Genomic DNA, 18664 nt, shown 5'->3' on the forward strand with positions numbered 1-18664 from the left:
TTTTTTCACTTGAAAAGCTTACATAAACTAAATAATACATCCAGGAATGGTTGGTTTGTTTGTTACTTGAGGGTTTTTTGGGAAATCCGAGTCCTAAAATATAAATGTTTTGGCAGTATATACATGATATTTCTGATTACTGAAAGGCATAAAGTACCCCACAGCAACAACCGCAGGTGCCCTTTAGTTTGATCAGGGACATTAAGGTAAAGTAATTTTATTTAATCAGACAGCTGCAAGACATTAAAAATTACTTAATTGGATACACAAATGCTTCAGGAGCTGAAACAACAATTTTTGAATGCTTTGCTAAGACAACCTGTAATGTCAGCATTTTGTCCTCCTCTGAGGTTGAAAAGAGTAATGCACTGTAATTGTGGTCAATTTAGCATTTAACACAATTCATCCATCTCATAACACAAGTGGTTGGGATGATAATGTTAAAACCACTGTGCTCGGGAGAAAGCACAGGTAAAACTGTTCACTTTGTTTCTTAGTGAGGATTTGGGTCAAGTCTGAGAAAATCCTTTGGGTATTCCCTCAATGCCATATGTGCAGGCCAAATGCTATTATTCCCCTGTCCTTAAGTGATCTTTCTGTCTACCTCATGAGTCTTGTAAAATCTATCACTGCTGTATCAGGCCACCAGACCAAGGTCAAATGGGAAGAGGTGCGTGTGTGTATGTGTGTGTCTGTTTGTCTTTGTCTGTATGTTCTTGTAATCTTGCTACTAATATGTGTTTCCCATGACAGCATCTCTGCACTTTAAGCATAGTGGGAGCCAGGTACATGAGGCTAGGAGAGGGTGTAAGCAATCTAATGCACTGTGAGACAGATGCAGAAGCAGCTTCATTTCCCCATTGTGGCACTCAAACGTGGCAGCATGCCAACTCCAACAGCTTTAAGACTTGGACTTGGCATATTAAAGACCACATGCAAGAGTAACCTGCACATTTTCCACTGACCGCTGAAGGCCCTTGTCCTAATTTGAGGGAGGAGAGCGGTTTGCTAGTGGCAAAATCAAAAGCCAACTCGTATAGATTAATACGTGTAGGTGGAACAGCGCTGTGCAGAGTGTGCAGCTGGAAAAGCCTTCGATCGCATCCCCACCTCCTCCTCTGCACCCTATGCTGAATTACAATGAAGACAAGATGCCTAGTCAGCTCAAGCAAAACAAGCCATCTGATGTGTCAAAAACACTCTGCATATGGAAAAAGGAAAAGGAAATCACTGGTGATTAATCATTGTTATGCCTCCAAGCTGGCGGCAATCATGCCTAAAGAGAGCTTTTTTTGTACACTTGTCCATACATATGTTGATCTGTACATCCCATTTTCGTGAACATGTTGTCTCAGGAATGGTTAAGAGAAAATCCTTATGCTTTATGCCATGTGGACTCAAGGGTGAACTAATTATGGGTAAAGTTCACTGTGATCCCATCAAATGTTATTTTGGTGGCAAATCATGTCACAATTTTACAAAAGCTGTGACAAAATTTCAAAATCGCAAAAGTTAGTTCTGTAGACATATGAATTTAAAGTGCCAGTGTCTATCTGGCAGAGGCATACCTCAAAAACGTGACTTAAATAGAAAGCTACGAATCCAGTAGCTGGGAGGATAAAATATGCTACATTGCACGAGAGAGCCAATTTTCATTCAAAAATCGGCATTGCTTCTGAATCACCACACCCTTGTGAAATTGCTCCATCAATCCCCACTGCCTTTTCCCTCGAGGCAAATCCAAAATATTCAGCAATTTATTTGTGTTGCTAATTCAGCAAAGAATTCATGTTTTACATGGGCGGTATGGTCTCACAGGGACCAATACTTGTTCCAGACAGCAATGAATCAATTCCTACAAGTAGAGTGTTGTTCATGTTAACCAACAGCAGCAGGAGCAACAGAGGCAAGCGTGCAAAACGTCAGACATGTATGCACATGCACAGTCCTCCGTGCTTTTTTACATTATATAAAAGTTATATATGTCTTGCACTTTAGATGCTTTATTAACATTTAATAGATTCTATTAGCCTCCCTGGACAAAAAATAGATTTTAAAAAACGCTGTGCGGCCCCCACCAACCCCTTTCAAAAAAGGTAAGAAACAATGGCTTCTGAAGGCATCTCAACAAATGCCTCCTTTGACCCCTGAGGAGTCAGTTATTGCTCACAAAAAGTGGATCGCATGCTTAACAATACAGCAGTTGCACTGTATGAGCAGTCCATAACTCTGCTGTGGCTGCTTTAGCTTTTACGATATGAGACGTGCTGCAATAACAGAACAGGATGTTCCACTGTGAGAAGCAAAGACTTCACAGCATGACGCACACATCATTTTAGGAGATCGACACCAAAGTTATACCTCCCATTTATAACTCATTGTTACCATGCTTTCAAGAGCATGGATGCATTTTTTCCCCAAGCATGCAGTTATACCATACCTGTTTTGGGGTCAACAGAGAAATATGGCTGTCCTTGTAGGATACTGTAGACTATTCTGGCACTGTTTCCATAGGTGGGGTCGTCCGCATCGGTTGCTGTGACTTGCAACACAGATGTGCCTTAAAAAACAAACAAACAAACAAACAAACAAACAAAAATCCAGCACATTAGTCTTGTTGTTTCTTTAAAAGGTTTACAAATGTTAATGCAACTATGAGTTATGGCTACTTTCAGCTGCTTCTTTGCCACAAGAGGTCACCACAGCGGGCAGCTCCACATGTTTGATTTGGCAGTTTTATCCTTGATGACCTTCCTGCCACAACCCAAGCTATAACTGTGCAATTGTTTTTTTTAACAAATAGATTCATGTAAAAAAATTATTTCCATGTAAAATAATAATAATAGTAATTTGAATATGGGATAACAGTGCTAGATTCAGAATGATATGATATGATATTTAAAATGCTGGGCATTTCTTAACTTATCCATAAATTCTGAACTATTGTTGCAATAAATAAAGAAATGAATCTAAATTAAAAAAAAATCTTGCCTGCAGAATGTCATGAGCTATGTCATGTCATGTAAAAAGATCATTTGTGTTTCCGATTACGCTTGAATGGGAAATTTTTTTTTTTTTTTTTGTTATTTAGAAATTAAACACTTGGAGTGTTACTCATTACAAGGTTCATTAACTCATTATAATTACTTGATGAGTAGACTGTAATTGGACTACAGGCTAAAACATTATTTAATGTATATGTATGTGTATTTAGAGGTAGATCTAGAGGCATGCAGATAGATAAAGTATAAATATCTTAAGGCATCTGGACACTTGCTTTCTTGTGCTCCTTAGAGAATTAAACTATATTAAACAAGAAAACTGAAAAAGGGAAACTCACTCTACTGTGTCCCACCAAATATGATTTATTTTTTCCTTGGAATCCTGCTGGAGCAGAGGAAAATGCCAGCCATAATGAAGCGTGTACCTCACAGTATGCTTGTGTACTCTCAGCCTCGCAGCGGAAATTGTGCCGGGAATTATTTGGACTTCATCACCTCTGGGATTGCTCTGGAAACTCAACTGGTTCTAAATCATCTGTCAATTAAAACTTATTAGAACATGATTTAACTGACAGACCTTAGCTTGTTCCGTGTTACAGGCATAAGCAACGTCTCTATAAATCGTAGCAGAAACGACAAAACAGCTTTACTCTGCTTTCTATTTGGTGTTTGCGTGTATGTGTGTGTTGGTAATGTTTTGCTGTAATATCCCAGTAGAGACTTTAAACTGACTGCAAACGGAGCCATGCAGACTGGACCAGACTGCGTTTTTTGAGGGTAAAGACTTCATTTCAGGATTACGTTTAGAATTAATGTTCAGGTTAGATTCTAATTTATGGTGGTTAAGGTAGGGTTAAGGGGCTAAAGGCTGCATTATATGAGGGAGTGTCCCCACAGGAATAGCATATATAATGTTTTTGTGTGTACGGCTGCTGGAAGAGGCGGTAACGGGTTCGTGTTAACGCATATTCTGAGTGATAATGCACTCATTATGCTGCCCTAATACACTGTACAGTGTGCTTGGCTTTGCTCACAACGCACTTCAACTCAAGTGTTCAAGTACTCAGTGTATATATGTACCGTATATTTACAGTTATTAACTTGATGAGTTCTGATTGTACTCAGCAGAAAATGAACACTTAAATCTCATTTCTAAAAGAACAGAGAAGTTAAATGGAAATCTGTTTTTTTTTCAGGACTTTTAAGGTCACTGTGCCTTCATTTCATGTTACAGTCTTCCAAGGGATTAACACTTTTACACCACAAATAGCTGGTGGCTGCTTGACCATCATGTCTTACACAACCACTCTAACTAAAGTGGAGGCTGGAAACTTTTACCAGCTGAACTATGGAAAACATTGCTTAACCTAAACCCTGTTTACAATTTTTACATCTAATTTCATTACCTTATTTAAAGATTTTAGCAATATTTCTGTCATACGGGACAACAAATTAACTTTAAAGGGATAAAGGCTCGTCTGACTGTGAAACTGGATAATGAGGTTACCAGTAGATTATTCTCACAACCTGAGTCACGTCTCTTGTGTTAGCTTCTTTCCTAGTTTGGGATAAATTAACTTGAAATGTGAAAGCAAAAACAACATGTGCTACAAGTACATTAGAACAAAATGTATCTGTGCTTTCTCATAGATAACAGCATCTACTGGAAATAGCAAGAGATAAAAAAAAAAAATAAGTCAAATGCGTACAAGCATTACATTTTATTATGCTCATTAAGAGTTTAAGACTTACCTGATTGTGAGATTCTGCTTAACATTCTTATCAATAAGATTTATATTCCCAATAACACGCATTTAATCTAAACTATTCATTTAAACAGGGGGCTATCCAAGCCTTTGGGTTTTGAAACCACTAACTTTTCCCTTTAAAGAAAAGAGCAACTATAACTCCATCTCAAGTGGGAAAGATAAAGCAGGAAATTGATACTCCTTTCATCTTGTACTCAAAATATAACTGTTCAATTAAATAAAAGGAATGAAACAGTTGGACAACCTGGAGCATGCCCAGCTGATCAATTTAGACAGGAAAAAGAACATCACAACCAATTAGTTGCTATACTCCAAGACAGCCCTTTCCCACACTTGGGAGCTCCGGTATTGACAAATGCAGGGGGATTAGCGCTTTAGAGTGTGATGACAGTTGATTGTTACAGCCGATTTGATGCTGCAGATGCCAAACCAAAGAGGAATTACTTTAATGGACATGAGCAAAAGAGAGGGTGGGGGGGAAAAAAGGCTAATTATTTTCCTCTTCACAGTCCTTGATTTCCTCCCTTGGGTCATCAATGGTGATTGATTCTTATTGTGTAACCGATGACGAAGTTTGCAGCGAACATGGGAACTTTAGAATAAGAAGTCTTGTTAGAACTAAACTAAGGATGCCAATACAGAAATTAGTGCTGTTTTCATTAACCTATAATGAATTAATTTGTGCTGACGATTACAGCAACTGCTGAATTTTTTTTAATTACGACCGTTTCATGTGGAGTTTAAAACATGTGTAAGGGGAAGACTCTCCCTTTAATGTACTTAAAACTGGACCCAAAAACCTAATGATAGTCTGTAAACAAGGTATCACAGCATAGAGTGCTAAAGCACACTCTCAAAAGAGATTAAGGCATGCGCCTGACACTTCTGAGAAAGAAATATACTGACTAGAAATATATGTTCATGAGGCCTGCCATGAATAATCATGAACACAACCAGGAAGATATTGACTGTTTATAAAGAGGGAGCGTACAGGTCTGCTGGGGTTTGCATATTTAATTTCTTTTATCACATTTCCGTCTCGCTCCTGCATGGAGCTGATGAAGTTATTAATTTTCTGTTTAAAGAATTTTCCAGTAACTCAGGAGATTCCTTTAGACAGATGGATAGAAATGGAATGTTTTCAACAAACTGTCAGCGCCAAGAATTTATTATCACATTGTATACCGAGTAAAATTGCTCTGACAGCAGTTTGTCTACCATTTGGACAACCTACATATTTTGAAAGAGTGTTGTGAAATATTAGAGTAACCTTTTTGAGCTATTGTGTCTTGAGGCAGAATCCACTGGACTGAGAAAATGGTGGCTATTGTTCACACAACCTAAAAACAGAACAAGAGAGTAAAGACATACAACATCGATGTTCGCCACAAGATGCTATGCGTATGGGACGCTGTCTCGGTGGAGGTGGATAGAGGCTTTACTTTTCTCCGTGATATGGAAGACTTGCTGCAGAGCCACTATTGAGTGCTTTGTAAAGACCTGCCCACCAGGGACGGAAACCATCGCAGCAACCAGAAAACAAAGATGAGAAAGAGGACTTTGCTGGCTTACAGAACATCAAACATTCTGGAGAACATTATCGCAGAGGACAAACCAGAATGCTGCATGGGGTAATGACATATTTGATAGTGGTTCTTCACACTTATATCTTTAAATCCAACTTGTTGGAGCTTTGGGTTGTACTTTAGTGTGTAAAGGCAAAGATCTAACTGTAATTTATTGTTTTGTTTTACGTTTTTTTCTTTTTTTAAGATGATGGATTAAAAAGGATTATAAACATGAAGAAGATTTGAAAAGCAACAAAAGTTTTTCATCTCTCAAACCATTCAAATGGAGGCTTACTGCTATTGGCAGTAGAGAACAATCACTTGAAGGTCCAGTATATTTTGAAGAGCTACTCACCCACTTCAGACATCTCAGGGACCGAAGCTACAAAGGGTCCATCTGGAAATTTGGGTGCATTGTCATTGATGTCTTGTACTTTGATGATGAATTCTGACTTTGGTTCCAGGGCCTCCTCTGTGTTACGGTCCAATGCTTGCGCATGGAGGACATAATGTGTTTTCCGCTCCCGATCCAAGCTCTTAGTGGCATGAATATCCCCTGTCACCTCATCGATGATAAATATAGTCCCAGCTCCTTCGCCGCTCAGAATGTACCTGACAGATCCATCACCTTTGTCTGAGTTTGAGTGAAGCTGGAATGAAAAACAGACAAAGTGTGTGTGAATATGGAGAAAAAACAGTGCAAAGTCAAATTTCTTCTTAACAACTGCAAAATACCTGCAAGATAAAATTACTAAGGCACACTTAAAGTCTGTTTTAAGCTTTTCTCATTTTAATTACAACTTCATCATGAAATTAATTGGAATATCTGCAGATTTTGGTCTTAGTAACATGAAGGCTTTGGAGTCTTGGAAATGATCTGTAGAAAAACTGATAAAATACTGTTGAAAAATATTAAAATTAGTATTAGAATTGTAACATCTAACTTGAAAATCCTTTCTCTGGCTCGTGCTAAAGTAATGCATCCTTGGAGATTGAAGTTTTTGGGGGACAATCCTTCCAAAGCTGCTCTTCTTTCTCACCAGGGGAGAGAAGAAGAGAAAACCAAGCCACTTATTAAGCCATAATTGTTACCAAAAGGGTTAAGATTTTTATCCCCACAGCTCAGCAGGCAGTTAGATATGAATAACATTTTACTATTTTACAGAATGTCAAAAGAAGGATATGATGGTATTAAGATTCAGATTTAAACAATTTAATTTTTTCATCTTTAAGCAATAAAAAAAGCATCTGGTTTGAGGGAAGATTTAGTCTATGGAGACACATAGATGTAGGCACGTATGCACTAGATAAATAATTTATATTAGTTGTAAAGACTAAATAGTAAGCAGCACAACACAAAAGGTGAAAGAACATAAACTCATACAAACTGATATTTTCAGTGGATCAGTGGAAAAGATTTCTCACATTAACTATTTTTAGCTGAGAAGTAATAAATCACAGTCACATTTCTGTTCAATGACAATTAGCAGCATCTGTCATAGCACTAAATTTTCACAGTCACCAACAGTTCCTAACAGAGGACCACAGAGGGTAAATCATAGACACGCTAAAGAAAAAACGTAAAAAAAAATCAGTATTTATTAAAAAATTGCAAACACAGACAAGAAACAAGCTGGGACTTGTTTGATTTGCAGGGGTGCAGCAGCAGTGTTTCCAGGGAGACACAAGTCAAAGCCTTAGATGCCTAAACTAGTTTGTCAACAAATAACCTTCTCCACTGACATATCGAGTTTGGGCTCAGCGATATGAAACTTAAAAACACTGAACGCAATAAAGAATTTCCTCAGTGCTTTGTCAGCTTAAGAATATCAACCTTTTTGTCCTTGAGATGGAACACACTCTCCCAAATTCAGTTTGACAAGGACCAAATGATGATAATGTACAGTATATGCAGTATTATAATACAAACCTAAACCAAATAAGATAGAAAACCCTCTGCATAGCACACCCTCTCAAACCACAGCAATTAGACCCATTTCCTAGATGAGATAAAGAAGCAGTAAGGCTCTCATAGAAACACTGGAGCAACATTACTGTGAAGCAGTTGCTTTTGTATTAGCACAAGACATTAATGAGAACTTTAAACCAATGGAACATAACTGGTACAAGTATTTAGCTTTCTGGCTGTATCATTTTACAAAGTAAGAGTCACAAAGGCTTATACTGAAAATCATTTGACAAAGAATTGTTTATTTCTATAAATAATTAAAGTGATTATTTTTAGTGTATATGAAAGTGTTGGTAATGTGCTATCAAGGATTTTTAATAAGTGGCCAGCTAGCAGCTTTGATTTTATTGTGGGGGGGGGGGAGAAAAAGGACTGGTGCAGCGTCTGAATTAGGACACAGCTAAAATGTTTTGAAGTGCAGAACTGAAGACAAGACAGCCCATTTTCAAAGTAACCTAAATATAGTAGCAATTCATCTTACCATTCAATTCATTGAGCGCATTTAGGAGTGCACTCGTTATTGACTAAGACTCATCATATTGTGTCTTTTTTGTGTTTGCTTTTTGCACCACAAGAAAAGCTGTATAACCTCCCTGTAACATGCAATAGGACATGTGATGTTAAAGCGCTGCTCTATTTTCACTTTCATGTGAGTAAAAGAAAAGCTGAATTAAAATAGCAAAGAAGGACACATAGTCTAAAATGTACAATCGTTATAGAATACACAGAGTTATTTAACATGTCCTCAGCAGAGGTCCTCTGGCCACATCTAATCAAAACCTGGACTAGCAAATAAATGACTAATTAGAAAGCTGCAGCTGGTTGCAGCCTGACTCTTGATGAGAGCTGACTGTCCTTTCTGTGGTAAATATCAAGCCTGTAATTAGATAAGCAGTCAAAGATCCTGTTGAATTAGGTGGTTAATCAGCTTCTTGATTGTACTAATATGAACCTACAAAGCAAGAAATCAGGATGTGTCCACATACTAGTGGACACAAGTTACTTTTCAGACATGATTTGACCCACTTTTAATTCAGTTCCAGCAATTTAGAAATATTAGCTTCAAGTGTTGGCTGTAGAAGGATAATCGAATCACCCAATATATTAAATAATTCAAACATAGAGAATTACAGATATTACTTAACAGTTCAATTCTATATCTTCAACATGCACGTATTCGCTTCTATCAAGCAGCACTCTGCTCCAGCTCATAAACAATTTTGCCTCCAGTCAGACTGCTAATTTAGCCATTGACTTGTTTTGAAGGAGTTAATATATTATGCTTGGCAAAAGCACAAACCAATGATGCACATGGTGATGATTGCCTTCCAAAATCTATGGATGACGAATGATTGTTAACAGGTTGCGGGTCGTTACATAAACACCATAGGCTCAAAGTACAGCAGCTGAGAATAAAACAATAAGACAATGAACGTTTAAATCAAAGGAGTTTAATGAGCAATAAGGATGCCTGCTCAGTATGGTAAGTGGTCTTGACTCATCTTCATGATAGACATGTAGCACATGCAATGCCTTTGATAAATAGTCTGTCCATTTTGATCATCAACATGTTCAAGCTCCCCAACCTTCTCTGCTAACAAATATGGTCTCTTCAGCATTTTTAGAGTTTCTCTAGTCCATTTACCTTGCTGCCTTAGAAGACACGGTTCTGCTATAAAAAGTAAATCACAACCATAGGTGTTCAGCAAAATATAACTGAGGTAAATTTTCCCTTCATTACATTTAATATTTCAGAGTTTATAACATTTACTCATCGGCCACTTTTTGCATCTGTACAACTGCTTGTTAATGCAAGTTGATTTCCAGCTTGGCAGCAATTCAGTGCATTTAAGAATGTAGACATAGTCAACACGATGTGCTAAAGTTCAAACTGAGCATCAGAATAAGGGAAACAGTGGATTTACATGACTTTGAATGTGGCATGGTTGTTTGTGCCAGTGTTTATGGAGAATGATCTGAAAAAGAGAACGTATCCAGTGTATGGCAGTTTTTTGTTGATGCCAGAGGTCACAGCTGATAGAAAGGCAACAGTGAATAATACACAACTTGTTAAACGAAAGTATGCAGAAACGCTTCTCTGAATGTAGAGCAATGGGAAATGGAAGCACAGGAGCTACAGTTGTAGAAAACCACACCATGCGCCACTCCTGTCAAATGAGAACTGCTAACAATTTGCAAAGATTGAAAAAAAAAAATGTCGCCTGGTCTGACGATTCTTGATTTCTGCTGCAACTTTTGGATGGCAGGGTCAGAACTTGGCACGACATGAAAGGATGGATCCATCCTTCTGGGCATCAACAGTTCAGGCTAACAGTGGTGGTATAATGGTGCAGGGGATAATTTCTTGGCACACTCTGGGCTCCCTATTCCCTCCTTATTCCCTCCCTAAACAATATTTTAAACACCTCAGCCTACCTGAGTATTGTTGCTGACCGTGTCAGCATTCTGACAGCTGCTTCTAACGAGATAAAAAACCATGTCCCAAAGCTCAAATCTTCTCAAACTTGTTTGTTGAACATGACAATGAGTTCACAAATGCCTTCCACAGTCATCAGCTCTCACTCCAGTAGAGCACCTTTGGGATGTGGTGGAACAGTAGACTTGCATTATGGATGTTCAGCTAACAAATCTGCAGCAACTGCATGACACAGTCACAATAGACCAAAATCTCTAAAAAATGTTTCCAGCACCTTGTTGAATCTGTACCAAAAAGAATGAAAACAGTTCAAAAGATGACCTGGAATTAGCAAGGTGTATGTATTAAAGTGAGAGGGTGTGAGTGGACTTGATCCTCATGTGAAAAGATCAGCTTTTCAAATGTATTCATGTTCAAAAAATAGCCCCGTCCCTTCATTTTTGTCCCTTCATTTTGTTGATTTGGATGAATTCTGGGTGAATCATAACATTGCTGTAGGTAACCATCCATTATACCATAAACAGAAATAAATAGTTTCTAAACATAGAGGTGGACTTTCAAACTTTTTTCCCCTAGATATTATTTTCCCTTCCAGGCCACAGGTGATCCAAATCACCCAAATGTCGAGTAATTTTACAAAATCTGCCTACTTTGGGGTTTAAATCAACATTATTTTAAAAAGTCTGATAACCTATTTAATCGTAAATACCGTGAAACTTAATAGACTTTACCCAGGACGGTACCCTGACTTTACCACTGTCCCTTTATGGTCCCCATCACTGCTATTAAGGGGGACATTTATACTTCACATATTTCCTCCCCTAACTGTACCAAAACAAGCTTGTGGCAATTTGCTGTCACACTATTTTGAAAACTAGGCTTTATTTCTCTGCAGTGGGTGCTTCCACTACATTCCGCCTTCAGTGTTGGAATATTTTATTTATACTTCATTAATTTTGATCACACGGAAAATTTCATGACATCCTGCCTTAATGCAATTAGTGTCAATTTTGTTAAACCACAGAGTGGGCTTGATGTGAACTTAGCATACATCAAGACCATGTGTGGCAATCCAGATGATGGGGGATTGAAAATGATGGCAATGTCCAAGTCTTGCAGTAAATAATAAATGAAAATGCATGACAATCTTTCACAAATGCTGCCAGGAAAGGTCCAAGAATTTATGAGGAAGGTGAAATATAACCTCTAAACCTTGTTGTTTTGATATCTCTGCACAAAATCTTTGAGGAATTCTTTTCATCCACAGGCCATCAAAACAGGATTGTGTTTATCTCTCTGCCTCCACTGGTGACTATATTAAAGACTAGTCGAATAGATGATTGGCATGTGGCTGGCAGCTGGAAATGCATTTCTGAGGAGTTTAAAGAGATCAACAGAGTCTGGAGCTCTAAAGCTGCATAGCGAAAACACTCCAATGTCAAAGAAAACCAACCTTGTGCTTTCATCATATGCCCACAGGAGCAACCCGGTATCTATAGCGTATCTTCACTTTCTTTTGTCAACATGCTGTATATTTTCACAGTTTGGGCTACGTAGACTCATTCTTGAGAGTGGCTTGCAACTGTTTGTGTTCACAAGCTAATTGGTACTCAGAGCCAACCAGTTTACTTTTGGTACTGTCAAGCCAATTACAGGAAGAGAAGAGATTTGAGGAAGAGAGGGATCCTCCAACCTGAAAGAAATCTGCAGCTAGAACATAAGTTCTGCAACATTAAACATGGATTTTACTCATTGTAGTCATGCTGGAAAGCATAATAAAGTTAATGGGTCAGACGTAATCAAACTAAAGCTGTAACTTATGATTACAGTAACAGAATCGCCCATTTAGTCTGTCAGAGTTGATGACAAATAGAAATTCTCAAATTACAAATTATGAGTTACTAAAGCATGATGTGAAAAATTGCACCCGCAAATTACAATAACTGAGCAGCACACGAACAATTTCTTCTACACCTGCATATAACATTTAACCAGGAAACATATTTGAAATGTGTTTTCCGCGAGTGTCTTGGGATGAGACAGGCAGCATAATCTTGGCACATTTTTTGATGGTGGGAGAAACCACAGCGCCCTGTGTAACTCATGCAATCCTGGGTAGCATATAAATGCTCCACACTGACGAGCCCTGTCAGATTACCAGCTGACTACCAGCCTTTGAAAGGGTTCACATTAACAACTGATCAAAATAATCAAATAGTATAGTATTTGCAGTATTTTTCTTTTCTTTTGCTTATTTTTGATTTGTTTTTGTTGTAATATAAGATTGCTGTGTTGAGTTATAGCTGGTTTAATTATATTTATTGTTGCTAATGTGCAATTGGTAAATGGCCTGTATTTATATAGCGCTTTACTAGTCCCTAAGGACCCCAAAGCACTTTACACATCCAGTCATCCACCCATTCACACACACACATTCACACACTCACACACTTTTCACTTTTCACACAATTCTTCTGGTGTATTTATTAAATCTTTACAAGTAGAATTAATTAATAAGAGGGTCACACAGTTATGTAGCCTTACAAATGTGGTTTCATACTTTACCCTCCCTTTAAAAGGACCCTGTCTAACAAACCCTGTCTAAATATGTGGACAGCACCTGTCTTTCTATGTAGATGTCCCTGAACACACCATGGCAAAGCTCAGCTGAAGTAATCAGCTGATTTGGCATATCTGGTCTGGGGAGCCAGGATAAAAGCCACTCCAGCTCATTTAGCCTTCTCTCTCCCTCTGTGGCTTTCCATCTGCGACTGTTCATTCTTTGGTGATTTAATTTAGTTCATGCTCCAAAATGCCCCACAACTCACCATGCTCACATACATACACTTAATGGTAGCAATATTTCTGATGAGTACGTGCCACATTTAAACTGATTTTTATCGTTAGGTTCAAAGAAATTGTGTACCCAAAAATGTTACTACAACAACAAAACTAATTTGTAACATTTATTATTATTATTATTATTATTATTATTATTATTATTATTATTATTATTATTATCATCATCTGCTATAATAATTAAGTTACTGGACCCATCCATCCATCCATTCGCTTCCGCTTATCCTTTTCAGGGTCGCGGGGGGCGCTGGAGCCTATCCCAGCTGTCATAGGGCGAAAAGCGGGGTACACCCTGGACAGGTCGCCAGGCTGTCGCAGGGCTAACACATAGGGACAGACAACCATTCACACTCACACCTAGTGGCAATTTGGATTAATCAATTAACCTATCCCCACAAGCTGCATGTCTTTGGACGGTGGGAGGAAGCCGGAGTACCCGGAGGGAACCCACGCAAACACGGGGAGAACATGCAAACTCCACACAGAAAGATCCCGGCCTGATGGTGGAATTGAACTCAGGACCTTCTTGCTGTGCGGCAACAGTGCTAACCACCGTGCCACCGTGCTGCCTGTTACTGGACCCTCTCATCATATCTAATTTAAAATGGCTGGAAAAAAAAGAGTTAAGTGTAAAAAGTTTCATAACTTCATATAAATTAACGGGAGAGCTTTAAAAATTCACTTAGTAACACTGGCACCAGGGCCTTGGTATTTACAGTCAATAAATAAAACCACTGCTGTGTTTAAACTGTGCAAAGAAATATTTCATACACAAATATGTGATCCCTCAATAATTTCTTACCTGATTTTACTTATAGTCTGAAAACCAACAACAATAAAAAAGCTCATAAAATAAACACAATTTTAAAAGAATACAACATCTTAGCTGAAAGGCTTAAGTGTACATTTTTCTTTTAAAATATTCTGATAGAGAACTCTCCGCACTTCATGAGAGACTCTCGGCTTTCATAATATTAGCTGTCCCACAACTGCAACATTTCTACAAAATAGTGATTATGCCCTAGTTTAATATTTGTTATACAACAGCAGTCGCTTTCTACTCAAAGCGCCTTGAGGCAACTGTTGTGATTTGGCACTATACAAATGAAAATTGAATTGAATTGAATTGAATCTTAGGCTAACAGCTCCTTGTCCTCCACTTGGTGCTTTTATTTTTTCACATCCACTTTGGTGTCAAACTTTTTGGACTTGAGCCACGGTCCATGTCTCAGGGGCTATGGCATCCAATACCTTGGTTATTGCAGCCAAAGCCTTGCTTTTTGTCCCTAAAAAAAATTGAAGAAAAACATCGGCTCTCCAAAGGAAATTTGTGACTTTTGAAGGTCCTGACACTATAGATTAATTTTCTTCAAACAGCAGTTCTCCTCTTTTTTGGTATAGTTCTCAGGGTTGTCTCTTATGAGAAGATTATAACTTTCTCTATGAAAAACCTTCATGTTTTGTATTCTCTAACGTTTCAATGGTGGTAAGAACAAAAATGGCTGGTGTGCATTCTCCATCTGAAGGTAATTTTCCGTGTACTTTTTCAATTCGAACAATTTTCTGCACGTTATAGTGACTGACCCAATCAGTGTCAATGCAGTGTCAAGTCCCAGTCTGTGTCTGTGCTGCTGATTAAAACTCAGTATAAGTATCAATCTGCAGTTGGTGTGAAAAATGTGAATGAAATCGACATTGTCTGCCCAGTCATCAAGCCTAACCTGGCAAGCATGCTCTGTCAAAACTTTCGGGTGAAGGTTGTGCTTTAGAAATGTAATTTCAAAGGTACAAGTAAGTAGACATGAAAGACTTCGAAGACTAGCTGACTCACAGGGTACAGTGAGCCAATGAATCTTTACACCAAACGGATGTGAATACAAATTTGACAGATTCAGATTTCACAACTGAAAAATATTAAATCCTTTGTTTTATAATGAGAAAGAAACACATCAAAACCACATATCCCTAAGCTTGACCCATCAAATATTGAATTAGCAATTTTCTGTCAACTGATCATCCAATGTATTAACAGATTTTACTACTAAAAGGGACATTATCTAGGAGCTGTTTAGTCCCCCTACATAGCTATTTTTCAACCAACAACATACAGAGAACAAACAGTTCTAAATGCAACGGCAAAAAAATTATAGGTAAAGATTAAAAGTCTTAATTTATGAAATATTGGAACATGAACTATTAAGGCATTAAGTTGTGGCTTAGACATAACCACCATGCCAACAATTCTCTTCCTTCCATTCTTCTCTGCTGAAGAAAGAGAGCTGAATGACTGCCTGGTTCTGCAGCAATCAGGCAAACGGCTTAGAAGCTGTGTGCAAATCAAACCAGAATAACTCTTCTCCCATTACAGGTGGAGACGGGAAAATTACTTAAAGCCTGCCTGTGAACTTAAATGGAGTGTGCAAATATCAACTTCCTAAAATAAAACAGTAACAGAATCTTAACAATTAGGGCTGTGCGATATGACCAAAATCTCATATAAGAATTCTATCATCCCGATAACGATATAAATCACAAAAATGTAACATTTTCTGTAAATTCTGTGAATCTCGGGCAGCTCGACTTGCAGGAAGTGTTTCAAGCTGCGCGTCATGTAGCTGGAGTCGAGTGTTTTACCGATGCATGAAACTATACATTTTTAGACATAAGTTGTAACGGCTGCAGTTTTCTTTGTGAGTATTTAATACACGGCGTGCTGCCGGGAAAAGCCTCTTCTAACGTTTGAGTCTAAGGTTTATTTTTTAGCACCTGACGGCTCTTTTTTTTTTTACTTCTCATCCGTAAATAATCTGCTCTTTCAAGTGATTCAGTTTATTTTGAAAAGTCTCAACAGGATCTTGAGCTTTATTGTGAAAGGTTTGTGGAACATAAACAAGCGGACACGCGATGGTGTTACTGTCGTTGTTGCTAACCACAACGCATAACAACAGTATTAAATATAAGAGAAAGAGAGAACTTTAAGAAATGAATATAGCCACTACAGTGACCATCAGGACGATGAAAAAATATTGCCGGAAACAGTTTATTTTGCGACACCACGAAACAAACGATAGCGTAAAATGAAACGATAGACCCAGGCCCTCCAGGGTTTGGAGGCCTATCTCCCCCTACCACCACTTTCCCTGCCAGTGGCGGACCCCTTCAGACATCGGTGCGTTGGTGGTTCTTTGTGTCCGGGGATGGGCGTCCAGGTACACGCCGGCTCACTCCTTGGCGGCCGCTTATCGGGGCCTGGAGCCTGGGGCTCGCTCGGGCCACTTCGGAGGTGGGGTGCCCCCAGCCTCTCGGCCTGGGGCTCGGTCACTCAGGCGCAGCTGGCTGCCGGCGGAGCTCACGGGCGCGTCACTGCAACTCCCCCTGGCTTCTGCTCCGCGGCTGCTGAGTGAGCCCTCATCTGGGACTCTCCTCAGCTCTTTCCGGGACAGTGGCGCAGCTGCCCCTCTGTTGGTCTTCCTTGGTCTCTTGTGTTCTGGGGGCCTCTGGATGTCTGGAGTTTTGATCTCCTCCACACCTGCTTCACGCCCTGGAGGACGGGGCTGTGGCCCCCCCACACCCTCTAGCAGATTATTACATGAAGGAACCTTTTAAAAAAAACAAAAAACAAGCGCGTCCATGCTCACAGGTGTACACACGGGTGATCACACCCACAAACTACACCCTTTTTGGCTCCTACCTCAAAGCACACTGTGTTCTGTTGATCTTATGTGCTGCACAATAATGTTTAACATTTAGTATTTACTGTCATATTCCCATATATCATTGTGATGTTGTTTATTCTATTACTCTTGTTCTCTTCTGCTTGTTTTCTTTTTTCTTTCTCAGCAGGTGATCCAGGTGATTGATATATGCATTTTTTTTTCTCTGCCCGTTCTGTTGGTTTTTGTCTTTTGCCCTTCTCCCCCGTCCCTCTTCTCAGCTGTTTCTCTTTCCCTCTTTCTTTCTCCCCTTCTTTCCCCCAGTCAAGTCTGTCCCGTATTCAGTAAGTGAAAATAAAATAAACAATAAAAGGTGAATCAAATGGACCATTACGGCAAGGCTGGGATGGTCAGTTTGGTAAAGTAAATCCGTTGGGCATCTTTCTTTGCCTTTAGACAACAATTCTGATGGCAAAAGAGCCAAACGGGACAGGCCAAAAAAAAAAAAGAAAGAAAAAGAAACAATAGACGTTTTTATATCGTCATCCAATATATATCGTTATATCGAACAGCCCTATTAACAATTACATCACACTAGCTGCGATACACTCTACTGAGTGCCATCCTGATACATTATTAGTGGCTACGCAGTTTGACCTTCATCTGTTTCCCCCCTTATACTTCTTTTCTCTCCTTCACTAGATCTATCCCATTCATTGTACAAAGCCTGATAATGTATGTGTCTCGTTGGATTGCATTATTGGTGAATGCCCTTTCTAATGACTTTGTAGTATTCAGTGTGGAGATCTACATAATGTATGTGCCTAGCTTCTCTTGTTTTCTCTGTTTGTTTAAAGGAAGCCACTGTGGAGCTGATATGTCCAATCAATATCAACTGAGTGAAGAAGAATGTTCTCCATGCAGACAGAAAACGAAGTACATAAAATTCTCGATCAGATTTCATACTACATGTCAAATACAACCTTTTTCCAGAAATGAATCTTATCCTATTTCTAACTGGTTTTCCAGAAAGCTAATGTTCAGTCGCATGTTAATTTTATGACCAGTTAAATCAGCCTGGGGACTAGTGGGACACAAAGCAGCGAGTCCATAATTCTAGGTCAACATCTTTGTTTACCAGTGAATGTGCACTGTCGTAGTTTCACAACTCTGTTAATCAGAAAAGCACTAGACAAAGAATAGACACATTTAGTTCATGCTGTTTCTGAAACATTGCTTTGATGTTGAAAGAAGGTCTTTCTAAAGCATGCACAGGAGTTGAAGGTGAGAGTCACACCGAAGAACATTTATTTCATCAACAATGTGCATGGCAAGTGGGGTGAGGGTGGGGGCTTGGAAAGGAAAGAGAAATGAGGAGGCTATGCACCCTTGCTGATAATCAATGTC

The 18664-nt window shown here is 38.9% G+C and overlaps 1 protein-coding gene across 2 annotated transcripts in view; it reads right to left on the reverse strand.

Annotated features, from left to right (window-relative positions):
• LOC113029339 (cadherin-18) overlaps nt 1–18664 on the reverse strand; it is a 94327-nt gene that overhangs the window by 46311 nt on the left and 29352 nt on the right. For both annotated transcript variants that reach the window (XM_026180171.2, XM_080306187.1), the window contains 2 exons: nt 6695–6989; nt 2441–2560 (listed from right to left, as the gene is read on the reverse strand). In XM_026180171.2, coding sequence (XP_026035956.2) covers nt 2441–2560; nt 6695–6989 — 415 coding nt within the window. The remainder of the gene's footprint in view (nt 1–2440; nt 2561–6694; nt 6990–18664) is intronic.

Source organism: Astatotilapia calliptera, chromosome 9 (assembly GCF_964374335.1).
Source record: "Astatotilapia calliptera chromosome 9, fAstCal68.1, whole genome shotgun sequence".
Taxonomy (NCBI): Eukaryota; Metazoa; Chordata; class Actinopteri; order Cichliformes; family Cichlidae; genus Astatotilapia; species Astatotilapia calliptera.